The 15963-nt window shown below is 36.6% G+C and overlaps 2 protein-coding genes across 2 annotated transcripts; both read right to left on the bottom strand.

Annotated features, from left to right (window-relative positions):
- Positions 1-213: 213 nt before the first annotated feature.
- LOC134793066 (sulfotransferase 1C4-like) lies at positions 214-7492 on the bottom strand. Its single transcript, XM_063764590.1, has 8 exons — positions 7485-7492; positions 6752-6828; positions 5829-5960; positions 4447-4546; positions 3012-3313; positions 2460-2554; positions 1375-1552; positions 214-339 (listed from the first exon to the last, which is right to left on the bottom strand). Exons 1-8 carry the CDS (start codon positions 7490-7492, stop codon positions 230-232), a joined length of 1002 nt encoding a protein of 333 aa, XP_063620660.1. The 3' UTR covers positions 214-229.
- Positions 7493-8737: 1245 nt separating this feature from the next.
- LOC134792970 (solute carrier family 22 member 3-like) lies at positions 8738-14461 on the bottom strand. Its single transcript, XM_063764460.1, has 5 exons — positions 14216-14461; positions 13014-13269; positions 10571-11191; positions 9818-9999; positions 8738-9018 (listed from the first exon to the last, which is right to left on the bottom strand). The coding sequence occupies exons 2-5, from the start codon at positions 13222-13224 to the stop codon at positions 8773-8775; spliced, it is 1260 nt and encodes a 419-aa protein (XP_063620530.1). The 5' UTR covers positions 13225-13269; positions 14216-14461; the 3' UTR covers positions 8738-8772.
- Between the last annotated feature and the right edge of the window lie 1502 nt (positions 14462-15963).

The following is a 15963-nucleotide window of genomic DNA, read 5'->3' as shown; positions in this document are numbered from 1 at the left end:
AGCGACAATTTACTTGTTTATACTTATATTTGTCAGAATGCATCCGAAGAACGCTTGAGCCTGAAGTTCCCGTCAAAATTTACATAACAAATAAGTGCGTCATAAATTAAGTATACTCAAGAGTATAGGCTCCGCGATCATCAAAAATCTAAATTTCGTTTTCTGCCTCTCTATGTTCTAAATCTAAATCCTTCGAGCTTAGCGTCTGTATATTAGCTAAATCCATTCTTTAAACCTCAGGGAAACGCAGGTCGGAGCCGGCGAGATTCTCGCGCATCCAGCGCTGCGCCTGCGCCACCATCTCATCGTCGAAATGCTCGCGCCAAGTGCCAGCTTTACCTGATAACATCATTAAAAATATACTTACAATCAAATAAATAATAAATAATCGGTCCGAAAATGACGGAGATATATGTAGAGTAGGTAACACACATTAAAAAAAAACATACATGAATTGATAACCTCCTTTTGAGATTTGGAAGTCGGTTAAAAAATATTAATACTAGCCCTTAAGTTCCTTGGTAGGAAATCCAATTGCCCACGACTTCGATACAATCTACGTTTGTTGGGCAATATGTACCTCCAGGACCCACCAGATTCACAAAACAGTACGTACAGTGTTCTAAAGAAGGATACACTAATTTGCCGAGCTACTATTGTGACCCATTTGCGATATTTTGTACGTTTTTACTGGTTCACTTTACAAAGAGAAAAGTCGGAAATTGATTCTGATAATTAAAGTTAGAGACAAAGAAACGCTTGGGAACGTTTAGGTTCATCATATCAGCCCTTTATCGCCCACTGTTGAGCATAGGCCTCTCTTCTAGTACGCCACTTGTCCCGGTCCTGAGCTAATCTCATCCAGAAGTGACCCGCAATTTTCCGGATGTCGTCCACCCACGAATACACACCCACCCTAACATTATGTTAGGTAAGTAGTAGTAAGGTATAGTTTGAATAATCTCAGGTGAATTTTTCGGGCTCGGACCCTAATCTGTTAAACAAAAGATATTGTTTCCTTTATGCAGTGGTTACAATGCTTACTGCTAATAGCCCCGACGTAAGTAACGGGAACAAACCCATTTAAAAAGCAAATTTACCATTCTAATTATATGGTTCAAATTCTTGAATCAGCTCATTCGGAGATAACGCGTTTTTCCTATCTCTAAAAACAAGACCACCCTAATTGTTCTCTGAACAAGCTGTCATATGAATTTGAACCTAATACTATCACGATAGTTGCTTTTTAAACGACATGGTTGCTTTGGCACGTGGCTGTAGACCGCTCTTAAAAGAAACAAAGGCTTTTGTTTAACGGATTAGCACCCGAACTCGAAAAACTCACCTGAGATTATTCAAACTATAAGGTCTTACCGTTTCTTATGAAGCCCTCGCTGTTAGGGTTGCCAATCTTGGCCATCCATGTTGGGTTCACTGACTTATTCTTTTTGAAGTTCTTTATGTCCACGTGTTCGCAAAGCTTCATAATTTTCTCGTCCGTAGCTTCTTTGCCAAGGAAATCTGCTATCCGTCTAACAGTTGCTGGCAAATCCTGAAATAAATTATAGTTACCTACTAAGATATAGTGACATAGGTAATTTTATTGCAATGTTAAAAAATACTCTAGTTAAATGTAAGAAATCCGCAACGCAGGCTTCGTCCGGTGGCTACAAATGCAAACCAGCAACATTCCCAACATACCAAGGATGATATCCGCAACAGGCTTCGTCATTATAAAATCTAAGTTAAACAATATAACCGTCCCGAATCGTACCTGGCTCAAATGTCCCCATTACGCTGAAGATCTAGTCATCTAGTGTGTAAGGTGCAGTGAGTTTAGGCTGAGCATTGCGCGGACGGCCATGCGTACGCATGATCCCGGGGTCACAGATATCATCGTTATTTTTAGTTATTTTCATAAAAATAAATAATAATTTAATGATGAGTTTTAGACATGTCAGATTTTTTTTTATCGGGCAAAAGTTGTTTATGCAGGTTTCAAATCGATGAAGAAATGCTTCATCAAATTGATCGTCATATTTTTTTGGCAACCATATTATGATCTAAAAAAGCGCTACGATTTTTCAAAAACTGATACCTGAACCCATTGGCCCAAGTCCTTAAGTAAAAGAAAAATAAAGTGACGAACGGGCTGTCAGCTAATGGAATCAGGCAGTCCAAGATATAAGATATAAGATGGCACCTAGAGTCAGACCAAGAAAAGTCTGCAGCGGATTTGATAGCCCACGCAGTGTAAGTGTTATTTATACGTCATAATTTCATAAAATTTTGACGTTTAAAATAACACGTGCACTGCGTGGGCTATCAAATCCACTGCAGACTTTTCTTGGTCCGACTCTCTTTATTAAGGTGGGACTTTACGTTATGTTACTTATTATCCCATAGTAGGTAACTACTCGTATAAAGTAGGATTGCAAATACCTATTGATAAAACTTACCTTTTTCATGTCTTCATAAAATATGAACATCAAGTTCGGATGATGACGGAGTGCCCATGCCTCTTTTATATGCGGGAAAAACGGAGACCAGAGAACTGAAAAATATCAAATAGGTACACAATTTTACATCTCTTATTTTTTAGTAGATTTTTTTAATACAGAAATCGATTTCGTGGTTTCACATAATTACATTTATTTCTGCTTTAGTTTACTTTTAGAAACTTATATAGTTTCTGAGAACTTCTATAGTTTCTGAAAACTTCTTTAGTTTCTAGAAACTTCTTTAGTTTCTGAAAACTTCTTTAGATTCTAGAAACTTCTTTAGTTTCTGAAAACTGCTTTTTTTCTGAAAAATTCTTTAGTTTCTGAAAACTCTATTAGTTTCTGGCTTTCCTTATGAAGTACGTATCTAACTTACTGAGAATATTATTTATTGTTGATTGATATTGACTCTTCTAATGCTAACCCTACAGTACTACTAAAAACCATTGCGCAAATTCATGACCAGCCTGACATAACTAGTAGATCAATAGATTAAAAAATATTTCTCACCTAAATCATTTATAAAAAGGTTCCAATAACTTTTAAAATCTCCTGTATAATTCCAAAAGATTTTAGTATGATGGTAATAGGACACAGCAACGTCCCTGGGGTCTCGGGCTACATATACCACTTTGGCAGTATCCAGTATATTAGTAGGTAAAAGTGAGAAGGGCAAATGTGTCTTGACGAACCGAGGAGAAGGTGCGGCGACTATTTCATCATAAGAAAGGATATATGACATGCCTTCTTTGAGTGCCTCTGGATCCATGTTTTGTATTCTTTGCGGTTCCAAATACAGTGAATTTTTCACTCTGGAAGAAGATAAATGTATAGATAAATTTGTAACATTTCCTATAGTTCGTTTTTTAGCATTAGAAAAAAGGTGAACAATCTTGACGTTTATTGAAAAACACTTTTGAAGAATAAGTCACGGTAAATATGTAACAATTATGAATTATATACCTACGATTATATTCTTTTGCTTTCATAAGTAATACTCACTGATTTTTAAAAAGCGTCTTTCAATTAAAAGACACGTCAAGATCGCGTAGTCCTAATGCAAAAAAAAACGAACTATAGCATTCAACATACAAGTGGTATTAGTACAACAGTGCATGGTATTGACCGCCAGCATGATGAGCGAGACAGTAATATAATTACGCGCATGCATAGAGATAGAACAGGCGGGTTAATGTACGAAGTTCTTTGCGCTTAGGTTCCATACTTTAGTACTCAGAAGTGCGGAATGAGTGGTACATGTTTGTTGGTATATTATCACAAGAGTTCAGTAATAACATGCTGAAACGTAGAAAATATGGCAAATTTACTGTGATTTCGTTATTTTATTTCTCAATGACCTACAATTAGTTAGTTGTATACAAGGGCAAAGTTGTTGTTTAACCGCTCGTGCTAATATTGATACCCGAGCAAGCGAAAGATTCCAAAATTGAACCACGAGCGTAGCGAGTGGTTCGAAAAATTTAATCTTGAGCGTTGCGAGGGTTTCAAAGCACGAGGGTTAAACAAAATTTGCCCCCGAGTGATACACAAAATTTTTCACCACACCAACCCGAAGCAAATATTAAATGTGTTGTTATGTATTGTCTCGATTGTTTGTGTTTACGAATAAATAGGTACTAAGTATTCTATTCTATTCTATTCTATTCTATTCTATTCTAAATGTAAAATATCAAACAAAATCAAACCAAATCAAATTCAAATGAATGTTATTAAATATTTATCATCCAAAATCATCATTTAAAAGTCAATTCTACCAGCAAACATAAGAAAACAACTCAAAATTTGCATTTGATTACTTTGCCTCACATGTGAATTACTGATAGCAAAGTGCAACTTTGCTATCCGTTTTTGAAGTGCAAAGTAAGCCTTTCCGAGCTGGTGTGGTGAAAAGTATTTAATCAAGAAGATTCATAGATCAACTTACTCCAGGAACATATATCTGGCTTGCAAAGGTATCTTCACAGCCTTGTCGATGTCAAAGTCATTCATGAGCAGCCAGACTATTTCTTGCGTCCAAGTTGTCCCTAATATAATAAATTTGTTTAAAAAAATATCCTCAGTTTGGTGGTGAGTCGGTACATAACCAAAAACCTAAGTAAACTCTTATATACGCACACAACTAAGTACCGTAAACTCGGGTTACTTTGACGCAATGGAGGGTAACTTTGACCCACATGTAAACCTAATTTAAAAGGGTATAATAAAAAACATAAAAACGTCAAAGGTTAGCTAAAACCAACCTCATGGAATATTTCCAAAATTAAAGTGCAATAATATAACCTGGACTGAGTAAATCTCAATGGCCAAAGTTACCCTCCAGGGCTAAAGTAACCCGACTTTACGGTACTTAAATATTTATACCTTCAATACACAGTCAGCAAAGCGGATGTGACAATTGTGGAGTTTTTTTACATTACAGATGTAGTGCATAATCCTTTTCCATCGTATTTTCTCGGAAATGTTCGTATTTGTTTTGCTACTTCAGTCAACTTCAGTACTTTTTGTACCGACACTGACTGAATTAGCATGATACGTTAGTAACGTTTCCGTGAAAATACGATGGTGAATAATTATGCACTACAACTGTAATGTAATCTCCACAGTCGTCACATCCACTTTACCGACTGTGTATTGCAGGTAGAGCGTTTCTCAGAGATGACCTTCGGTGCCTGACTTCGGTGCCAAATTTTTTTTTAACTTATTTGATATGCGACTTTATTTCCTAAAGTCCTCCATTAGAAGAAAGGAGGCCTCCATTAAAACCTTATAGTTTTTTTACCTTTGATACACAAACGCAAACTTTGTTAAAATGATCTAAAATAAGTATGCCCTTAAAACAATTTTTTTTGGGCTACCTATATAGTACGTACCAGCTTTTATGGTGCTTGTGTTTAAACTAAAAAGTAAGATTACTCGTAGATGTGAGCATATAGCGAGTTATTTCAGCCAGTCTCTGTACATAAAGTACTGAGGTTGACTGAAACAGCATGACAAATACGAACGTTTCCGAGAAAATACGCCGGAAAATAATTATACACTCCATCTGTACATAGGTGCTAAGTACGGCTACCACCAGTTTTGACATTGACAGATTAACTCACGTCTACGTAAATTACTTTCTATACATCTCGCTTGCACTAATATGCGAGTACGAGCGAGATGCATAGAAAGTAAGTTACTTAAACGTGAGTGAATATGTCAATGTTAAAACTGGTGGTAGTGCTTAAGAAGGGTGTGACTTTAAAAAGTGGTTTATCTGACAACTCGTGTGCTGTCAGATTAAATAAAATTGTTTTGGACCCTTACCAGAGCGTGGAAACGTGGCCACCCACACATCGTCCGGTCTTACGACCATATTTCTATAGCTATCAGCATCTTCTTTATACAACATAAGTTGACAATTTCCAGCATCTCCAAAACGCCCGTATTTTGCTTTGTCTGTAAACAATATCTTAAGACTTGTAACATCCTGTTATTCCAGTAGCTAGGTTATTTATTCAGACAAAAATTTACTTATTTATTTATTTCGTAGTTTATAGTACTGTAAGTATAATACTTTATCTGTAGGTTTGAAAAATAAAATACCTAAGTAAGGTTTGTAAAATAAAGTTGTAGATATAAATATATATATTTAAGGTGTATTCGGGTAATTCCGAATGTCGAAAACTGTCGGATAATTCCGAATAGAGACTTTTATTATGATGGAATTATGGGTGATTTTCATCTGAATTTCGGAATTATCCGAATTTCGGATTACCCGAGTAAACCTTACTCTGGTCTGGTCCAAACCATTAAAAATTATAAACTAAGATAAATCTCTAATTAGGTACATATAAAAGAAATAATAAGTATGTAAAGAAACTAGCATATTATATAGATACAAAAAATAGTTTAGGCCTACAGAACTGATGTGCAAGTTGTGGAAAGTTTCAAAAAAATTGAAAATGTTCCTACTCGGAAATTTCATAGGAAACAAAAAAATTCGAACCCCATACAAAAATTTTAGAAGTTCACGAAATTTGAAATTGTCGCGCTTTTGGAAAGTTTCGGGCTCACCAGTAGGTATTAGGTACTTAGGCTAAACATGAACTTATGTTTGTACATGCATGTATACTAATAGTAGTAGTAATCACTTTATTGTACACAACACAGGTTTACATAATATTTACAGAAATAAAGGTACAAAGGCGAACTTATCCCTGTAAGGAGGTACTAATATCTGTACATACGATTAAAATGACGCTTTAAAAGCCACGAAGAATGTGGATCCAGCTCTTGAACTATTACTTTGTCTCCCATTCTGTATCTGGAATATCACGCATTGTCAGTTTATTACATTACAAATACCGTAAAACGGGGTGAACGGAAATCGCGGGGTGAATAGAGAAATTTTGAACTTTTTCTTTATATGCAGAAAACAGGTAGTTTTCTTTGATTTTCTCTGAATTGGGTAAGTAAAATTTTATTTCACAAATGCAAAATTGAAGAACTAACCAAGACTCAAAATATGATATCAAAATGTTTACTTTTCTCATTTGGATTATTGGAGAAAATCGTCCTTGAAGTTGAAAATCGTGTCTTTTCACCCCGTTTTACGGTACAATACAAATACTCTTTATTGCACACCTCAATAAAAGAAGACAATACAAAAGAAAACAGAAATACAAGCAGAGGTAAACAACAGGCGGTCTTATCGCTAAAAAGCGATCTCTTCCAGACAACCTTTATAACCTTTATTATATGTATTATAGGATAGTTTTCATCAATTATCATCATCATCCCATGTAGACGAAGTAGCTAGTGTGTGTATATTCTCGTAACGTAAACGTACTAGTGCCAGTGGTCGACATGCTAATGCCCAATAGATGACACCTTGCTGTCACCTCAATAAAATTGACAATGGCTTAAGTTTCAAGATGACATGTACTGGGACCGCGTCGAGTACCAGTACGTTTACCTTACATCTCCATTATGTTGTAGTTATTCAATTATTTATTTTTATAACTATTATAAATTATAATGTATTACGAGTATGTATTTACCCAGCTGTTTATTGTTTGTTGTACCTATATGTATATAAACGTTGTTATATATTTATCATATCACTGTATTTTTTTTACTTGTGTCATTAAGGTTGGAATATTTTATTAAACAATTTTTATTTTGATGAGGTTATAATTTTATTATTACCAGTTTGATGTTAGAAATGTAGACAATGTAGTAGTAGTAGTAGTAGTAAAACACTTTATTGTCCAAAAATCAATACAAAACAGATATGTGTAGTTAAATTACCTTTTTTATTAAATTAAATATTTACCTATTTATGTATTATATACCGTATCCTAGTGCAGCCAGGTATGATCACTTACTGCTTGGAAGAACAGTAGGTATTAACTAAACAAATTGAAGTTTATCGCTTGTTTATTAAGTCATAATATAATCTCTAATACGTGATAAGATTATTGTCAGTAATGTTTACGCACATATTTATTATTCGTAGATACAATACGCGTGTACTTGAAATGATAATCCATTGGGGGTGATTACGTAAATATCTTATTAACATAGATTATTTTAGCATAATAATGTAAATCGATTTGGCCTGCATCGTCTATACCTATATTATATAGATAAGTTGCGGAAAGTTGCCAAAAATTAGGAAAAACTTTCATTTTAGAAATGGAAAACTTCAATTCTTATACAAATAAGATCTTAACTCACATTTATAGACGGGTCTAACGCGAACTTTGATTTACCGACGTTTCGACACAGGTTTCACTGGTCGTGGTCGCGGCTGACTGATGTCCCAGCAAAATGTCAAAACAGGGGTTTGTGCAACTACCCGACGAAAAGTGTATGGAGAAGGGGTAGACATCACATTTTCAAACCACTCACTACACATAATTTTAAAAAATAAATAAAATTCGCGTTAGACCCGTCTATAAATGTGAGTTAATATGTGTTCAAAACGCGAAAGTTTAAAATAAGATCTTGGCAAAAATTTCAATCGGAATACATCCTTATTTCTATGTTAACAAAGGTGTGTTACGATATACATTTGGCCATTTTGGCCGTCACTACCCAAATGATGCTGACTGCACTCAATCAGAAACGACTGCAAAAGATGCTGCATTATGTAAATGTAACACAATCGTACACGACAATTTTCTAAGATCATTTTCAAAATTCTCACGGAGAAAAGACCGAAACAAGAATTATAATCAATAATAAGGTAATTTAATTAATATAATCAGGATATTTTTCCTACATCCACATGACCAACATCATGACGAACATCATAGTGTTTTCTATAAATAATTCTTCTCAGCCAATCCACAACTGGAGAGCATTCGTCTTTGCCAAGTCGGGTAGCGTCTTCCATGGTCTCAGGCAGAGATGCGCCGAGAGTTTCAGGAGTAAATAGTAGTAGTACACTGGAGACGAATGCCAGAACGCTGAATAGTACGTTCGGTAGGTAGTTCCATACACGATCAGCCTGCAATGAAGACGCATAACAGAATGAGAAGCCGAATTGCGTAAAATGGGCGTTTTCAGTTGAATTTATAAAATCAAAAACGATGATAAATCCGTCGGTATAAGATAATAAGTAAATATTTTTTGCTATGACAATTAAGACGATATGAAAACCTTTACTTTAAAGTGGATTATGCTGGATAGGGATGTGTTTTCCAGTTGCACTGAGGTAAAAAAGAAAAATGAAGAGGTACATTGGATTTATTTTTTATCGAATTTTTTTTAAGGATTCGTGTTTCGACTAAGTATCGCATCTATTATCATATATTAGTTAAGAAACATATATCCGAAAATCATATCTGTTTATTTCCGGGGCTAGCCACTGCCACGTTTCTAAGATCCTGTTATTTTTTCGATGCACAGCCTTAATGATGGCAATTTTATTGTTATGCAAGCTAATATGAGATAAGAGTGATAAGCCTCCATTAAAATGACGCCAACAAAGTCAATGGCTGACGGAAACAATATATGTACATGCACTGACAATTATTTGAACGCATTTTCTTAATCTTACGGATAATGTGTTTTGAACTTGTAACCGTAAAATGCATCCAGATGTAAGTAGTGTATAATTGTTTTCCATCGTATTTCCTCGTAAACATTCGTACCGAGACTGGCTGAAATAGCAAGACACGTTCGTACGTTTTCGTGAAAATACGATGGAAAATAATTATGCACTAAATCTGTACAAATAATTGTCAAAGCCATGTATGGAGTGAGCACTCTAAGCTTCCTACTTGTTTCTCTACGCCTAGACTTACCAAAGCGGGTATCAGCAATGCGGTGAAGCCACCTAATCTGGCAAATATGGAAGTCAATCCCGTCAGTCGACTCCGATAACTTGTAGGGAACAGCTCGGCTTTGTACACAACCATCGTGTTAGTGGTGGCCGCCGCACAGAATTTGGTGAGAAGGTATAAGGCCAATTGTATCCCGTGGGAACCTAAAATCAATTATTACTCAAGAAAAAACAAATATTTGTCATTTTAATTTGAAAGCAAACATAGGTCTAGTTAACTAAGTTTTAGCTGCCTCGCACCTTAAATAGAAATAGGTACAGTGAAGCAAAGCTTTAAAAACTGCCCGCCACAGCAAAATTATACTACACATAAGAGGCATAAATTTAGACATAAATATGGGAGCCATTGTGACCTGCCATTCTGGATAACCAAATTAGCCTCCAGTACGGATATGATGGTCGTTATTGTCTACGTGACAGCGTGATAAAATGGTGTCCGTCACTTTCTATACCGCGGAGTTACAAAGTGACAGTTATTTTATCTCGTGGATAAATGTGGATAAAGCGATCCATAATACGCCTGCAGGTGTTATAGGTAAGTCGTTATTCGTTATTAATACCTCTACATTAGTAAGTTGGACTTAATGTACTATTCTCACACCTGGAAAACCTGGAGGCCTCTTTATTTGAAAATCGGATTAATATATGCATAACTTATCCTAAAAATTGTATATTTGCTTTTTTTCAGGAATTCACCATTTCGTTTAAAACTCACCTTTTGGTATGAATATGTTTATCAATTGACAAAGTCCACTGACCCAGAATAAACCAAACAAGAAACCTCTTCTTCCAATTTTGTCGTTTAAAATGGTAGCGGTCCAAAAGCCTGGTATGGCAACAACAGCTACCATGCAAAAATTTACATACTTATTTCCAGAAATGCTTACTGAAGATATAGCCAAGCCTTTCGTCATAAATGCGGATGACAGTGACCAAACTGACATGGCTATGCAACGTAGAAGTATTGTCTTATGCTCCCACATAACAGAAAATAAATTGGTTTCATTGTCTCCCTTCGATTTTGCACAGTTCGCGCCTTCAGTAATTTTCTTTAAAGTTTTGTCTGATAAAGCTCTTCCGTTCATTTTAGATGCTTTTAGCAAGATGGTTTTAGCTTCTTCGTAACGCTTCTTGCTCATCAACCACCGTACAGACTCCGGCGCGATCCAGAAATAGCTGATGCAGACTGACATTGGTAGATAAAGCATGAGAATAAGGTCTCTCCAGTAAGGCTGTGTCCACGCTAACAGTCCTTTTACTACCGCACCTAGGCAGGTACAGCTGGTGAGTAGGCTGACAGCAGCCATGCGGCGTGTGGGGCTGACCAGTTCCAGCGCTGGAAATAAAAACAAGATAAACCACTTTTAGGTACGTACTTGAAGTACCATATCAAGTAGCTGTATTGTATTCAATATTTTATGAAATAATTTTTAAGAAACAAAAACCGACTTCTATGGGGGCCGGTGAAAGATTATTGTAGATTGTGCACTATGTAGAAAAGGAGGTAAAACCACCCACTTGTCTACTAGCATTTCGCTTCTGTAAGGGTCGTAGTTCTAGCCTAACCTAACTCACTTCTCTGATAGCAGTTCGGTTCTGTGAGGATCGCAGTTCGAACCTAATCAAACCCACTTTTCAAGTAGCATTTCGTTTCTGTAAGGCTCGCAGTTCTAACCTAACCTTTGTTCGGTTCTGTTGAGGATCGCAGTTCAAACCTAACCTAACCCACTTAACGGCGCATGCGGTACGGTGTACGGGGGTTTGAGCGGGAGGGGCTAGTAAGATTGGCATCATCATACTTTATACCTATATTTTATGGTAGGTAATCATAGTGGTTTATTTAGTTAAGGTATCATAGTGGTTTTCTGGGTCAAGGTCTGGGTCCGAGTCTGGGTCCGAGTCCGGGTCCAGTCCGGGTCCGAATCCGGGTCCGAGTCCGGGTCCGAACCTGGGTCCGAGTCCAGGTCCGAGTCCGGGTCCGAGTCCGGGTCCGACTCCGGGACCGAATCGGGGTCCGAGTCTGGGTCCGAATCCGGGTCCGAGTCCAGGTCTGGGTCCGGGTATGAGTCCGGTTCTGGGTCCGAGTCCGGGTCCCAGTCCAAGTCAAAATCGAAATTCGAAACCACTAAACGTGTACTATGCATCGTTGAAGAGTACTGGTCATCATCAGCAGTTCCAATTCAACAAATGCCACAGTTTTTAATGTAAATGCTTGATTTTATGATGAAAATACAAAAAAACCTATACGTATGCCTTTTATATTTGAGGAGTTCCCTCGATTCCTAATCCCTGGATCCCATCATCAGAACTCGAGCTTGACAAAAATGTGGCTTAAAAACTTAATTTGCTTAACAAACATAACGAAGAGGAAAAATCGCAAAACGTGAACTATGCGTCGTTGAAGAGTTCTGTTCTGATCATCATCAGCAGTTCCACGTCATCAAATGCGACAGTTTTTAATGAAAATGCTTGATTTTCTGATGTAAATACAAAAATCTCTATACGCATGCCTTTAAGATTTGAGGTGTTCCCTCGATTCCTCATGGATCCCTTCATCAGAACTCGAGCTTGACAAAAATGTGGCTTAAAAACTTAATTTGCTTAACAAACATAACTAAGAGGACAAATCGCCAAACGTGAACTATGCGTCGTTGAAGAGTTCCGTTCTGATCATCATGAGCAGTTCCACTTCATCAAATGCCACTTTTCTGGATGTAGGTATATGCTTGATTTGTTGATAAAAACCCAAAAATCACTATATGTATGCCTTTAAGATTTGAGGAGTTCCCTCGATTCCTCATGGATCCCATCATCAGAACTGGGTTTTGACAAAAATGGGACCAATCTGTATGCATATACATACAATCACAAAAAGAATTTTCAAAATCGGGCCAGTAATGACGGAGATATAGAGTAACATACATAAAAAAAAAAATAAAAAAAAAACAAAACGAACAACCGAATTGATAACCTCCTTCTTTGAGATTTGGAAGTCAGTTAAAAAACCCACAATTCTTCTGGGGTGTTGGTAAGACCTTCGGCGGTAACTTCGTTTAATGAATGTTTGGATGTTCAAAGAATAATACCTATTGTATGGAGTTTTTTAAGTAAATCAGAATTAAAACATCATCTTATGTGGTTTAATTATACATTCATACCTAATGTATAACAGCACGACATGCAACCAGATCCAAAAGCACTTCCCAAAAATCCAATCAAAATGAAGACAGTATAAGAGTTAGCCCAATAGCGAGCAGCGTTGATCCAAGCCATGTTGAAAGCTGTGATGGCAAGGGCGAAGCGACGTCCCCATCGATCAGACACGATGCCAGCTACTGGCAAAGATACAGTCATGCCGAGGAGTGGCATGAAACCGAATAGAAACCATCGCCATTCATCGCACGCCAGGTTAAACTGAAAAAAAAAATCAATTTCGGCCCTGTGTCCTGTTGTAATCAATTTGACAACTCAAGTATCTAATGGCAAAAATAATAGATAGTATAGAGGGCTCCTGTCATTGTAAATTTTGTAGTCACTGTAAATTTACTGCCATCTATCGACACACGACTAAAACTCAAAAAAAAAACGTATAAAGTTATCAATTTTTTTTTATATATGGATAAATGATTTTATTATTTTTATATCATTTTGATCCATGTTCATTCACTGATATCTATGTGTTAAAATTGTTAAATATGAAACGGTGTCGTCACGCCATCTAGCCGAGGATAGGCTAAAGGTGTGTGCGGCATCTATTCGAGAATGACTTTTACTTGAATTCCGAGGCACGTTTTTTCCTTAGACTTTATTCGTCTTATACGAAGTTACATATGTCTTTGCTAATGGTGATACCCTTGACACATTTAAAACATGTAACAGTTAGTCTAAATACATTATCTATAATAACGTGAGGAGATTCACCAAAATAAAGTGGAGAGATGACTGTCATGTCACGATAAACTGGCACTTCGTATTTAATGTAATATACTTATTATTTTTATTACAATCACGTCATTTTAGTACAGGATATATCGCTGCATAGCCATTCAGAGAAAAGTAAAACTATCATGAACATGTTTAAAAACCAATATCAACACCATGCCGAGCGCACATAAAATTCACTCTTAGGATATATTTAACCTTGTACATAGGTAAGGTACCAGCTAAAGACCTGTGCACACCGGCTTCTGGGTGCGTGACGTGCACGTGCGCGTGCGCTAAAATGTTGGAGCCGCACACGCACACGTCATGCAAGCGGTGTGCCGTCTCTCATAAGAATCTGTATACTACACCGCCGCACGCGCACGTGCACGTCACGCACACGCAGCCGGTGTGCACAGGCCTTAATCCAAGAACTTACTTCGTAAACTGCGGTATTCTGATATTGATACACATAGTCGCTGCACTTCACTGCGGTACTTCTGTCAAACAAGTTTGTAGGGCATTCTTCAGACACGTTCCACAAGTGAGAGGAAGACGCATATCGATGACAATTGTCAAATGCGTCGCCAAACGGTGGTATTGCATTTTCTAGCCAAGGCGGTGAAAAACTGGACAGAGCGTTTTCTTCGCACTCTTGGATTTTACATCTGAAATAAGAAATAGTGTAATGACGACGAGCATGACTCTAGTAGGTAACCCGAAAGTACGAGTACGTTCAAGGAATTTGGTTCTCCACTTCGTACCTTGCCTCAGCCATTCTCATTATGAAAGCCGCTAGGGATCAAATTCCTTAACCGTACAAGAGGAGTTCACATTTTCCCTTTGGCAAAATTTTGTAAAATACGGCGGATAATTTATTACATCGAAAAATTACCAGACATATTGTTATATTAATTATATTGTACTGAATCTTTAAACGTCTAATCTTTTACACTTGACCTTCTCTGAATCTTCTACAACTGAGACCTACAGCCGTATTCGAACTATTAACAATATGGATTGGATATGTCAGTGTCAAACAAGTGTCAAAAGTGACGTTTTTGTTTGAAGAAACGTCAATTTTGACACTTGTTTGACACTGACATATCCAATCCATATCGTTTCTATATCTAGTATTTGACGTATCTCAGTGTTCGAATATGGCCGCTAGATAATCTTTTTATCGAAGAATAGTTAAATGAAATCGTGTAATCGTGTGTGTTTTCCTAGGAAATCTCTACACAACACAAAATCGACCCGATTCGAAATTTAAGATACGTCGAATATTACGCCTAGATACGATATGGATTAGATATAGACGTCAGTGTTAAAAGTGACGTGTTTGTTTGAAGAAACGTCACGTTTGACCCTGATATATCTAATCCATATCGTATTTAGACCATATCGTTTTGACGTATCTTAAAGTTCGTATCGGGGCGAATGACCGATGTATTTCTTTGTAGTAACTAGTAATACTACGAGTACATACTTGCCTAGTTTTCACTCTTTCGGCAAAGAAAATAAAATCATTCGCTGTCAATCCAAAAAAGAAGGCAACCAATCCGCACAGAGCAATCGCATGAACTTGATACTTCCCTTCTCCTATTTCTTCCACCAATATTCTGTCCAGATTAAACTTATCATCCTTTCTATTTGTGTCACTGGATTCATTCGCGTCTGTCATTTTATTTAGTTCCGTTCATCACACTTTATATAAAACTATTTAAAAAAATATGTCTTTACTTAAAATTAAAGCTTTAACACATCATGTATCACGAAATATTTTAATAATTAGCTAATTACTAAAACATCAGAGCATTGAATTTGATACTTGTTACGTCTGACGTACCTCATATTGTTTGACTGACTTAATAAGGTGCCGTTTATTTATTTTTCAGTTCAGGTGTATCAGTTAATTAAATATAAACACGTGTACGCAACTATTTGATATACGCGTCACAATGGGTTTGCTAAAGATAAAATGAGGCAACTATGTCGTACTAGATATTACCTATATTCATAAATATTATATGTAGTAGGTACGGAGATAACAGATCATAAAGTCTAAATGAACTAACGAAGGAGCGATATTCATATGTAGAATATTAGTGGTAACACGTTGTATAATTTAGTGCTAGCCACCAATTGTTTGTTAACCTATTGCTGCTGGTGGGAACCTATTATTGG

Source organism: Cydia splendana, chromosome 8 (assembly GCF_910591565.1).
Source record: "Cydia splendana chromosome 8, ilCydSple1.2, whole genome shotgun sequence".
In the NCBI taxonomy this organism is placed as follows: domain Eukaryota; kingdom Metazoa; phylum Arthropoda; class Insecta; order Lepidoptera; family Tortricidae; genus Cydia; species Cydia splendana.
This window is presented reverse-complemented; position numbering and strand designations above follow the sequence as displayed.

What these genes read in the sequence shown, in the direction of transcription:
- LOC134793066 (XM_063764590.1), bottom strand. An exon ending in TTTAAAGCGTCATTTTAATC is followed by an intron (nt 5,961 to 6,751) that starts GTATGTACAGAT and finishes TATTGTTTACAG; the next exon opens with ACAAAGCAAAATACGGGCGT. An exon ending in GGCCACGTTTCCACGCTCTG is followed by an intron (nt 4,547 to 5,828) that starts GTAAGGGTCCAA and finishes TTATTATATTAG; the next exon opens with GGACAACTTGGACGCAAGAA.
- LOC134792970 (XM_063764460.1), bottom strand. Translation starts at nt 13,224, where the DNA reads ATGCCACTCCTCGGCATGACTGTATCTTTGCCAGTAGCTGGCATCGTG. An exon ending in AAACATATTCATACCAAAAG is followed by an intron (nt 10,000 to 10,570) that starts GTGAGTTTTAAA and finishes AATTGATTTTAG; the next exon opens with GTTCCCACGGGATACAATTG. An exon ending in CATTGCTGATACCCGCTTTG is followed by an intron (nt 9,019 to 9,817) that starts GTAAGTCTAGGC and finishes TCTTCATTGCAG; the next exon opens with GCTGATCGTGTATGGAACTA.